The sequence below is a fragment of the Aphelocoma coerulescens genome, chromosome 5 (assembly GCF_041296385.1).
Source record: "Aphelocoma coerulescens isolate FSJ_1873_10779 chromosome 5, UR_Acoe_1.0, whole genome shotgun sequence".
Lineage (NCBI taxonomy): Eukaryota > Metazoa > Chordata > Aves > Passeriformes > Corvidae > Aphelocoma > Aphelocoma coerulescens.
The window spans coordinates 20679453-20692033 of NC_091019.1; the positions used below are offsets into that span (position 1 = coordinate 20679453).

A 12581-nucleotide genomic window follows, 5' to 3' on the forward strand; every position below is an offset into this window, starting at 1 on the left:
TGTGAAATGCTCAAAATTTATTAATCATAATTGCTTTTTTGTTTCATAAGGAATAAAAATAAAATAATATTCAAAAACAAAAGAAAATATACCATACCCAGACAACATGACTAAGAAATAGGATAACTAATTCTGAAAGAAATGACCCAAAAAAATCAGTTTTCAAAAAAAATAATAAATAGCAGTGGTTTAACTTTTTAAAGCTTCCTAGTAAAGAATTTACATTTATTGTTATTATTATTATTATAATTATTATTATACTTCTGTTTAAAAAAATCCTTCATCTGCCTGTGTTGGCAAATATATATATATATATATATATTTCTTCTGTAAACAGTTAACCACATAAAACAAAATAAAAAATCCATATTTTCATACAGCTACTATGCTGATGGTGTTATGTAAACAAAAAGTAGTGTGCAGCAGCTTCTCATAATGGGATTTTTTCCTTTTCCTCACAAAAACATGTAGGGAAGTATGTCCATCATAAATAGTTCAAAATAGTGAAGTTTATACTTTTGAAAAGATACAGCTTTCTACAGTCTAAGTTTTCCTCAACACAAAAAGAAATATATAGAAGCAGAGGGGTACAGTTTTCCTTGGGTTGTGTTTGTTTTCTGGATTTGTCTTTTGATTTTTCTCAGTGAACTGGAATGAAAATGTTATTAGAAGTCCAGCACTTCTCAGAAGACAAACAAAATGTCAAGATGACCTTCTGCTGTACCACTCAAGGTGTAAAAGAAAAGACAAAAACCAATGAGAGATATACAGATAATGAAAACTGAAATTCTATAAACAGACATAGTGCAGGTTTATGCAGAAAATATCATCTGTTCATCCAAAATTTTAGCTGCTCTTGACACTTTTGTATTTTTTGAAGTTTCTTTATTTAGTCTTATGCTCAGCCCTTGTTTGAGGACTTCTTCCTAGTTCTAATTTTTGACATTCGCTTGTTCCTGAGAGGTCTTTATCTGCTGTGTCTCCTGCTGGGTGATGCACTCAGCATCCACACAGCTACATTTCTCCACATAGGTGTAGGAGTGATCAAGGGAGGTCCCATCACTGCATGTCAGAGTCACCTTTCTTTTGCTGGTCTTGATTTCCTGACAACACGAGCATTTGTGCACCATTGTGTTTGTAGTTTGAGAATATCTGATTGAAAAACCAATGAAAGAGAGAGATTCAGAGTTTATGTGAGAAATAACACTGCCCCTCCCACCCATTACAAAACATTACCACAAGCTGTGTGCTTGCATGTGGGACTACTGCTCAATATTACCATTCTTACAGTAAAGTGGCAAAATATACGTAAATTGCTCCTCATTGTAAAAATTGAGGACTCTAAGTCTTCATTAAGGCACAGAAAAAGTAAAGGAATTAATCCAGATCACATAGTAAGCCAGTCCAGTGAGAGCATAATGAGAAAAAAATAACCTCAGTTTTAAATGGGCAAAATCAAAATTTGTGTCTATTCACTATGACACTGAACAGGCTGTTAAACACTGTGAATCTTGAGGTAATCAAGCTAGTACAACATCAAGTTAATTAACACAATGGAAACAGTTGACTGGGTGGATGTTGGACACACCAGAAAAACCACCTGTGATTTGCTTGATGTAACTGGTGTAAAGAGTAGAAGACAAGAGGCCACAATTATCTTTTATGCCACTTACCGTGAGTAAGCATCACAGCTACCTTCACAGTATGTTATCTCAACAGGTGCAGGAGATACACAGCCATTATAGTTGATGACAGTAGTAGTATTGTGCTTCTTACAAACTGAGGTCATCACAAAGCAAAGGAAAATAGGTTAAAATACACGTGCATATAAATAGATAGCTGTGTATGATAGTTTGTAACCAAAAACTAAGGTGGATGGAGCTGAAGTAGGAAATTCAGTCACAGCGCATTTTTCTTTTAATTGTTGAGAGCCAAATGAAGACTCTTGCTGTTTGTGTTATCAGTGGATGAAACTTTCCCTTTTTCTTATGCAACTTGGTGCAGGATGCAGAAATAAAGAGCAGTACTGTGGCAACTGCTCAAATCACACCCATCTCCCAGAACTGGCTTCCCTTTCCTCCTTAAAAAGGATGTATCTATGGAAATTGGAGAAGAGTCATAGTCCTCACCCTCCCACATAAAAGCCAGCATTCAACAGCAGGGGATGGGAAAGTTCACCATCTGTTTCTCAAGGACCTAAAATCCATACTGGAAATGTTCTGTTCCTTTCTTTTCCACCTGTTTCCTTTTTTACCCCTGTGAAGCAGTGAACTCAAATCTGGTCAGCTCATCTCTTCTGTCTATGCACCCATTGTGCAAAATGGGCTAATATACCTAATAAGGCACACATAATCAATACTTTTAACAAGATCATCATTACTTACGTTTCGGTATTCTTTGGCACACTAAACAGCAGCCATCTTCAGATAATCTGACATCATCCTTATGTGGGAAAACATAAAAAGATAACTCAGGTTTCATATCTGCATACTAAAGCAGACTTTCCCTGCTTCCTAATTTTCTCTGGCACCAAAGACACTGGATTTTTTTGTACTGACATGGAATCTAATTCCAAGCAAGGCTAACTATTAAGGACACGTAACTAATATTAGTAAGAGTTATTTGAAAGTTGAAATGGAGGAAAACCCTCAATTCAGTAGTATAATGCCAGCAAGCAATAATGCTTGTGGCACATGTAGGCCAAAATATTGTGACCAAAGTCAGTACAGGTGAAGGATTATAACAGACAGGGTAACACAATTAATGAAGTAACTGACTTGCCAGAGCCTGATTTTTTGCTTCTAGGTCACTTGACACTTTTAGGAGTCCAAAATATTATGCTGTATCCTTTTCTCTACTGTCCAATACTCAGTGAGGATTGATGTATCATTCATTTTAATTTTGAGTTGCTTTTCTGAGATAAAATTTGACTGGGACCAGGTTCTGAGACGATAAAAGGAGAGCTACTTCCTGCATGATGCTTCTGCTAGTTATTTTCCTCGCACACAATGATCCTTCTATCACTGGTGTTAGGCACTGCAACCTTTCCAAGTATGAGAACTGGTAGAACAGTACTTACTAGATCACACTCATCAAGGTTAATGGCAGGACAGTTTGTCTCTTTGACGACTTGAATGAACTGGTCAGCATGTTTTTCACATGTGTAAACAGTACAGTTATCACCAGATGGGTTCCAGTATTCTCCTTCCTGAAAGCAGTCAAAATTAAAGCCGATTAAAATCTTCTTATATAAAAATGAAACAAACCCGCCCCCAATGTCTTATTGTTGCTGTGTATAGTAGTTTGATTATTCCAAACAACTTCCTTGAATTTCAGCTGATACTTATTTGCCATATTATCATACTGCCATTAAGTGTTTTTTATTAACCAAGTGAAGAGGGTTTATTTTTTATCTGGATATAGATGTGCTTTTTGTGTGAATAGGGTAAGTACCTGGACTCATTTGCAAAGAATAATTTGCATTTCAATGGTTTTGTCATTACAATTTATGGATGTGTCAAAATGCCTCCACAGATAAAATTATCTTTTGAGCAAAATGGGTGCTAGTTTCAGAACTGGAGGCAAACAGAAGTGCATTGCTTTCACTTGTGTATTTTCCTATGTTGATTTCTGAAAGCCATTGTTCAGTATCATGCAACAGTCGCTTCCAGAAGGCTCAGAACTGGTGTTTTGTGGTGTAAGGTATTGTTTAAGCTGTGTGGAGACAGTCCAGTCCCTGCCTGAGTAAGCATTTATCTAATATGAGACAAGATGGAAGAAATAAATGTGACAAATAGAAGGAGAGGAAAGAATGAAACACTAGTAGAGTTCCCCAAAAGTGAACTAAACCGGGGTAGTTACATGGAGCACGTGTGTAATGTTGTCTCCCACAGTCACTACACAAGCTGCTGCCTTGCAGGTGCCACAGCACTGTCCAGGTTCCACTGTATATTTATAGCCCTGTTTTGAAAGAAGTAGAGAGACAATGGCATTGAGTCAGGTCACTGATCCTAACTAGTAATTATTTGAGCTGAGTGGGGTAGGAGTTTCTGACAGCAGAACAGCACTCACCAGCGGGCAGTACGTGTCACAGATGACAGGCTCACACGTGCCCAGAGTGTGGTGAGGCCTTGAGGGAGAGGATTCAGAGCAGGTACATTTTTCACAGGGGCCTGATGGAATGGCAGCTCCAGGCTACAGGAAGTTGGAAAAACCCATTATTAGCCAGTAAAAACAAGTTGCTCTATGTATGCATGTCACAGACAATACAAAGGTGACCTACGTATAGGTTAAGCTATCCATAAATACAATTTTGGTTGTTTTATTTAAGCTGAGTTTCTGGTTTGGTGATACCGATTTTGGAATAAAATTCTGCTCACGTAGAAAGGAAAGCAGAAAATGCTTTTGCTTGTACAGAGGATGTTGATGTGCTAACTCTGGTTAAATAATGAATAATGTTTTATCTCAGGCCTTCCTACAAAGTATGGACCATGATAGGTGTCTCAAAAACACTGCACTGTGAACTATGTGAAGGTGTATTTTTATAGTGAGTAACTCTGTGTACTTACTGCATAATAGGTTCCGTTGACTACACAGCCCTTTCCTGCAAGAGGGAAGAAGGAGGTGTAAGTTTTAAGAGGCAGAAATGCATGAAAAAACTTCTCGTTTGTAGCTTTGTAGCTACAAAAAAACCCAAAAAACCCAGTTTTGTAGGCCTGTGGCAGTGGCCTTAAAACACTCATTCATGACAAGGCCCAATATGGTAATGCAGATAATTTGCATCTCTCTTATAAGGTTTTTGTAACTTAGAAAAATACAGCAGTAAATAGTACATGAAGAGGGTGCACAGTACTTACTGCATTCAAAGATAGGACAGCAGTTTCCAGGCTGCATTATTGTGATTATTTCCTGTCCCTCTAAGCACTGGGGTGTGATGTCAGGGCAGAGGCTTGTGTTGCAGTCTGTTTCGTGTAAGAATATAGAAAATATTAAGCTCAGAATTTTTAATTAAAGCAGTTTTGTTTTACATGAACTTCTGAAGTTTTCCCATGGAGTAAATACGGTGTTTACGCAAGATAGTTTAATGAGTAATTCAAGCTATGCGCCCAGGTGTTTTCGATGTGAATGGGCTTTCCCATAACCTTTGTAAAACAAAACATTGAGAAGAACAGAGTGGTAATTGCTGGAAAGAGATCATTGCAAAGAGAAATTTGTACCAATGGGGAAATCTGATGACTCTCAGTGATTCTAGAACTTTCTTGAGCAACTTTTAAATATACAGGACTATTTTTTTAAAGTTAAGATAGTTTTCTTAATACTGGTCTTTGAAATAGAAAATGTTTTGAATAGTTTTTGTATATTGTTTCAGATAGTGGAAGTATTAAAGGCTTTCAATGTTAAATTATAGAAGATGTTCAGTTACTTTTCTGTGTCTAACTATATAAAATCTTTTAATCTTTGTATTTGTTATCTTCAGGCATTTAGTATATACTCTGCAGCAAGAAGGCTTTAAAAAGTGGGATGAGGGAGAAAAGCATTATGACATCAATGCAAAGTATCAAAAAATGAGAAATGATTGCTGAAGTTTCCTAAAATTAATACAGCATATTCCCCATGATAAAGAACTAAGACAGCACTTACAGCACTCAGTCCTAGTACAGCATGGATCTTCTGGTATCTGTATCTGAACAGGCATGTAACCTGGTTCTTCACAAAATACTTGCTGTGCTGGAGGACATTCGTGTTTTGTACACTTCACCTTAAGAGTATTTTTGTCACAGACACATTCCTGGCAATCTTTTGTCCATTTTTCTCCTGGCTAAATAAAAAAGAAAAACACAGGCAAAGTAAAGAAAAAAATTAAAGACAATCAAACCAAAATAACTTTATTTGCTTCTATTTGACATATTCACGGATATAGTGATAACTGATAATATCAGCTTTTTCATATTTTAGATTTTATAAGAGACCCTCAAACTGCTTATTGGGGGAAGATATTGGACACCACTAAAGGTTCTGAGTTCACAAAGCTCTTACTTTCTATTTGTTAATAGTGTTAGCATGAGGGTTACAGGAGTTCTAAAGGAGAAGTGATGGAGCCTTGCATCCATTTTTGAATAAGAAATTATCATATGATATACTCATTTTCACATTAGGTTGCTGGTTTCTATGCAGCTGAGGAACTAAGAATGCAGACCATGAACATGATAAGCAACAGGCAAACTTTGTTATTCATCTCTCCCTTCATTTCTAGTAACTTTAGTGAGCCAAATTTGTGGAAATAAAATAAGCATATCTGCCTAACTTCCACTACTACCATCTCTCTCATTCTCTCTTTTTTTAAAGGTTTTTTTTCTGTACGTGAGGTTATTGAAAGAATATTTTATCACTTACTGTTAAATTTCTTGGGGTACTCTAACACTCATTATTTTTAAGACTGAAAGTGAACAAACATTTGTGACAAAGCTTTGATTTAGTGGAACACTAAATATCCTTTTGTTTCACTTGTCTGTGCTCATTAAGCCACACCGATTGTGATACTCACCCATCTAGACATTCCATTTGGTTCCCTGCAGACTGGAAAGAAAAAGAAAAAAACAAACGAATGGGTATTTACGCCACTGAAAACTGACAAAGTAGTACATATGTGCAGTTTCAAATAAAAATACTGTGAAGATAAATCTAACAATAAAATGAATATGGAGACTAATTTTGCTGAACTGTAGAGTTCTACCATCTTGGTGAGTCTCACGTAAGGAGGATGATGGGAAAAAAGGTAATATTGATTATTATTCAATTTTTAGTTGAGGATGCTTAAAGAGGCTGATTTGCAATGGTCTGCCCACGTAGAAGATGACAATAGAACTCAGGCCTCCTGATTAACAATCCTGATCTCTATTTATTCCCCAGACTAGCTATGGATTACTTACAACAGTCAGAGACACAGATGTTGCTTTCTGCACGCAAGAGTGTCATTCCTTCAGGACAGAAACAGCCTTCGGTTATTCCATAGCTAGGATGCTCATAGCTGGAATGGCAAGGATATAGGTGCTTAAGTATAACACTTTTGTGGTGAGGCAGAGGACAGAACACCATATCGTGTCAGATACATGAGATACAAAACATTTGCACTTTCTGAAGGGCAACAGGAAACACATGTTCGTAGAGCTGATTGGTCTTTATAAATCTTGAATAAATTAGTGAAATTTGCAACACGTTTCATTATGAAATAACTCAAATTTATGAGGAAAGTAGATAGATAGTAATAGAATAAAAAAGAGAAAAATATAAGCAGGTGTTTCAGCATGGGTTTTTTTTGGTTTTCCATACCTTTGGTCACAGGTAACTGGAGTAATGGGCCCACATGGCTTGTATACCAAGCTTGATGGACAGCTGAATGCTATATGGAAAAAGACAAAAAAAATATTAAAAATTGACAGTTAGATGCATTTTCTTCAGCAAAAATTACTACAGCTTTGCCTTCTTCATCTGCAGCTTCTATGAGAGAGGACCACTGGATTTTTGTAGACAGTAACCAGGTATTAGATATAAGAAGTATTTAATGAATAAACTACTAATTTCTACAATTTATCACACACATTTTGAGTCCTGCAATACTCACAGCACGTATTGTTGGTCTTTCCTCTCCAGTCAATGCAGACACCTCTAGCAGCACACTCTGTAGCATATATCTCCAAACTGGAACACTGCATGGATTCATCGTCTATGCGGCATCCATCAAAAACACAGCCTTTGAAAAATGGTTCTGGTGGTATCACAGTATGACATGCTGCAAAAATCCTGCAGACAGTAAAGAAAGTAACCCCCTTCTATGTTAATGAGCCATTATATAAAGTCTGTTCCTGTCAGACAACACTTTCCAGTTAATAGCATGTGACTCTACTTCAGAAAGGAAGGTATAATGAGAAACAAAACGCTAGGAATGGGTAATAAGCTGGGAGATACTCAGGAAAGACTAAGAAATCTGAACTGCCTTTTTTTTTGTAAAGAGGTTAATGGTTTTGGTATTTCTGTATGTGTACACAACTTTTTAGCAGTTTGACGCCAGAAATTTAGTGTGAAAGGCAACTGCACCAGATAGAGAAAAAAGGAATGAAAAAAGTAGAGATAGAAAATTCATACATAAAATAGCTCCAAACTTACTTGATACTACAGAAAGCATGTATAAGAGGGCCTTTATAAGTAACTCATCTGAAAAAAGCTTTTGTCAGCCTACACAGGCATAGAAAATACTTCAGGAAACAAGCCTTTGTGCTTCTGGAACTCCATGTTTTAGGTAAAATGTACAAAGAATGAAGGACATTTCTCGGTTGCTTGCATCTGCTCTCTTCACCTATTTGGTAACTAGGTTCTCAATGGTTTGTACTGAAAACCCACTTCAAATTTAGAGTTCAGTCTTTGCTTAATAGTTAATGAGCATACTCTGGAAGTATTGCATTCAGGGAGTATTGATTTTAGTGCTTGCTGCATCCCTGATTTTCTGACTTTACCTCCCCTTGCTCAGTTATCTTTGGCATGCAAGTCATTAAGGCAGAGTAGTTTCTTTTGCAAAGGCCTTCTACTATATATATTTGGTCATTAAGCTGACATTTTCAGCTATTATCACATGCTAAGGCTATAGCTGTTATTCTTCTTGTAAGATACTGAGACAGTTTTGCCTAGAAAAAATGAATTTGTTTTCTTACTCGCTCAAGATAAGCTTGCAGAGCGGAGGTGTTTGACATTGTGGCTTTGGTGGAGGTGTTGTTATAACTGGTGGTACTGGTACTCCATGGCATGTCTTGTTGTTGTCAACAATCCAGTGATGAGCCATTTGGGGACAGGAGGAAATGATCTTACCACTTGGTAAGCGGCATTCATCTGCTTTATTATTTGTACATGTTCCTGGAAGAGACAAGCTGGGTAAGTCTCATAAGCCACATCAGAGATGCGCAATACATTCCTGTGCAGATAAGTTTAGATGTGATGTGCTCATGAAATGCATATTTTGCCTTGTTTCATAGGGAGCGCTTTCTCTAGTTATATGAGCTTCAGGTTATGGAAAAACAAACAAATGTAAAACCCCAGCCCCAAAGAAAAAAATAAATAAACAAAAACCCAAACTGTTTGGTTGCTGAAACAATGAGCTTTTGACATCCTACAGAAGTTAAAGAGCAGAAATGTACTCATTTCCATTTACTGCTGTTTAAAAATTTCTGTCAGTTGTGAGACTGCATAGCTGGAGTGAGTGAGCATAACCAAGGCATGGGTGGGGAAAGAGAACTCCCTCCAATCTGTATATTCTTCTTACCACATTGTCCTTCAGTGTTATTGCCAAATTTGCTGTATGGGAGTTTCACAGAGAAAATCAGACCACTAAAGGTGATGACAGCACCAATTTCTTCTATTTCAACAATCATATTGATGCCAAGAGTGGAGAAAGAAATGCCATCTTTTTTGAAGCCTGGTTCAACAATCTTTTCGTTGAAGTACATCTGAATGCAGGGTTAAAAGAAAACAAAACAAAACACCACTTCAGAATAAGCACTGCTTCTGCCTGATTGTTTAAATATTTTCTAATCTTCATAATTAGGCATAACTCCATATTGTTGTGCCTCACATCCAATGCCCATTGGCATCTCAAAGGTAGCATTTATTTGCATTGGTATCTTGGCTTGTATCGCTATATTGCTAAAATGTGAAAATAATCTAAGTGGCCTCTACATACTGTGGTTGTGCTGATTATATGCTAATGCATAGTATTCTATGCACATAAATCCAAGTATTTTCTTTGTATCCCTCATGATTATGTGTATTGGAAACATTTTTTGTATGAAAATGGGTGGTAGTTTTCTTTAGGTATAGAAACATCCCTGTTATTATTATGTAATGACTGTGCCAGATAATCACACCATCCCTATATTACATAGTAATTGGCATTGGAAGAGTTGTCCGAATTCAAAATGAAGTCAGATGTCATTAATGCCAATTTTATGTAGTGATCATATTTATTTATCTTTTCAATTTGTAGCCAGTATCTTATATAAGCTAATACAGGTAAACATATTTGCATAATATTTTTTTGTCAGAAGTTATTCTGCAACTCTCTTCTCATGGAATTGGGTTAAAGCATGAATTAAAATTGTCAGTTACTGTTTCTTCCACAGGGAATCACTGGAACCAACATGCCTTTCTGACTGAGAGTTTGGCCTGGCACTGTAAGACGAGAGTGCCTATTCTGACAAACTTTTCTCCCTTTCTATAGATTCTCTAATCAACTAATAGATTCTCCGGTGTGGGAGTGGGATTGACTTTTCATTTCCACTGGTTTGCCAACACTACTTTGGGTCATGAAGGTGAGGTGACAGTCTAAGTCACCCATTTTCTTCAGCTATACCTTTCTTCACAGTAGGAAACTGAAGGGGGAATCATGTCAGGGCTGTTTGGTGCCTGAAGTTCCCTATGCAGAGAAAGCAGTCCTTAGTCATCCAGCAGATAAGGGATACATATCTATCTTCCCGTTGAGAGAAGAATCCTGCTTGAAATTTGCATTCGTGTTTCTTAAAAAATGTGTTTGTTTACATAAGTGAATGGCACAATGTACCAGTTCCCATGAAATACAAATTTTGTTCTTAGCATCCAGGGCAATATTTTTTTTTCCTGCTAATGATACCCTCTGCCCTGATCACGTCCATGATGTGCTATTCTAACATACTATCTCAGAATAGCATCAGTAAGGCTTACAGACCCTATTTCTTTTTTGCAGAAAATAGAAAAAAAAAATATTTTACCACATTGGTCATGACATCATTCATGAGTTGACGAGTCAGCACCACTTCTGCAGATTTGTAGAAAATAATAATGGATTTAGGGCAGGAGAGTCCATCTTTTGAATCGCAGTAATAATTGTCAATATAAACACGGAAGTTGTCATATCTAGGGACAATCTGTTTCACCAGGACATAAGTGCAGTTTTCAAGGAAGGTATAATAGATTCCATCAAAAGTAATGTAATGAGGATCACCCCATCCACTACACACACCTGGTACAGAGAAAATATTTGGAAGATTAAGATGAGAAGTTATGTAGAAGAAAATTTAAAAACTGAAGATACTGCAATTTATAGAGTAACCCTAAGAAATGAAAATGCCCATATAATCTGTGTAAAGCTTGGATTTTTTCCCAAAAATGTTATTCCTTAATCTATTGGTGCTTACATTGACACTCATATCGGTAACAGCATCCATTTTCATCAGGTACCAGCACTGGTGGATATTTGTTTGCACAGGTAATTTCCTTTACAGGTGGGCAGTATGTTGGTACTACGCTTATATCGTTGTCTCCATTACAGACGACTTCTGTACAGTTGGATAATTTGAATCTTTCTCCAGGCTGCAAAATGAAGAAAAAGTTTTTGTCACAAAATTCTGCTAACAGGTATAACCTTTACTCCTCTTTTTAGATTTATGATATAGTGTTTCCAGCAATGGTGGTGTTGGAAAGGAAATCTAGTATGCGTTACTTCTCTTCAATTTGTGGTGCTAATGATTTCTAATGGCAACTAGAGGTATTCAAAATTCTGATCATGTTATGGGGGATAGAAAATGCCTAGTTTTCTAAATCTGAAGAAAAGACCAAAAGGAAAACATTCAGATAGCAAAAAGTTGCCAATACTCTAATGGATTAATAGTTTTAATGTTAAAAGGAGGTGGGAACCTTAACTACACTTTTTTCTTTTGCATGAGAAGTTCTTCTGGGGCTTGAGGGAATAAGGTTTAGGTTACAGGAAGTGATTTCCAGTATGCTATGTATAGCCTATATAGTATATACTATGGGTCAACAGAGAACATGACAAGAAAAAAGGTTTAAAGAAGTATAGATAAAAGGGCAGAAAAACAGAAACGGACACAAGCCTTCACTGTATCTTAAACACTTCTGTTTAGTGAAAAAATAAGATCCACAAGAAAATTCATTATTTTGTGTCAGTGAGAAGATACCTTGCATATGCAAGGCATCAAAAAGACTTTTACTAAAAATAAAGTAACAAGAAAAGAATATTGTAAGTTGCTTTATCAGGATAAAAAAGTGGAATTCCAAAAAAGGAAAATTAAAATAGTGTGTCATACATACTGCCCATCATTAGCAAAGTAATTAAGATAATCAGCACAAGAAAGGTTTAAAGACCACAAACTGTTCCAATCTGGTACCACCCAAACAATGATACTATTTCAACAGTCAAAAAATAACACAGAAATTACGTACTTGTAATGGAGGATAAATAGTGGAAACACAACCATGAAAAACAGCACTTGTAGAAGTGGGAGACAGAGGAACTGATGTTGTTACAGTAGACCACTCGGCCGATGTAGTGGCTGGCGAAGTAGTGATGGTACAATTCACAGCGTATCGTTCAATACTGCATGTCGGACTACAGACGGCATAAAACCTACATCCTTCACTATCCATTCTATTATAAATCAAGTCACCTGTAGAATAAGTAATATGTAAAAATATTTAAAAAAAACCACCACACCTTTATTAGTAGAAAGTAAAAAAAAAAACATTAAAAAAAAGGTAAGTGA

General features: G+C 36.5%; 1 protein-coding gene across 1 annotated transcript in view; it reads right to left on the reverse strand.

The window, feature by feature from the left end:
- The window catches only part of MUC5AC (mucin 5AC, oligomeric mucus/gel-forming), a 49328-nt gene continuing 36747 nt past the window's right edge, over positions 1-12581 (reverse strand). Inside the window, exons 32-49 of the mRNA XM_069018732.1 lie at positions 12262-12485; positions 11217-11391; positions 10791-11041; positions 9311-9494; positions 8706-8904; positions 7622-7800; positions 7330-7399; positions 6930-7027; positions 6545-6576; positions 5641-5818; positions 4857-4961; positions 4569-4603; positions 4072-4194; positions 3862-3960; positions 3080-3208; positions 2385-2442; positions 1674-1779; positions 1-1152 (exon numbers count right to left, since the gene is read on the reverse strand). Coding sequence (XP_068874833.1) covers positions 933-1152; positions 1674-1779; positions 2385-2442; positions 3080-3208; positions 3862-3960; positions 4072-4194; positions 4569-4603; positions 4857-4961; positions 5641-5818; positions 6545-6576; positions 6930-7027; positions 7330-7399; positions 7622-7800; positions 8706-8904; positions 9311-9494; positions 10791-11041; positions 11217-11391; positions 12262-12485 — 2465 coding nt within the window. The 3' untranslated portion in view covers positions 1-932. The remainder of the gene's footprint in view (positions 1153-1673; positions 1780-2384; positions 2443-3079; positions 3209-3861; positions 3961-4071; positions 4195-4568; positions 4604-4856; positions 4962-5640; positions 5819-6544; positions 6577-6929; positions 7028-7329; positions 7400-7621; positions 7801-8705; positions 8905-9310; positions 9495-10790; positions 11042-11216; positions 11392-12261; positions 12486-12581) is intronic.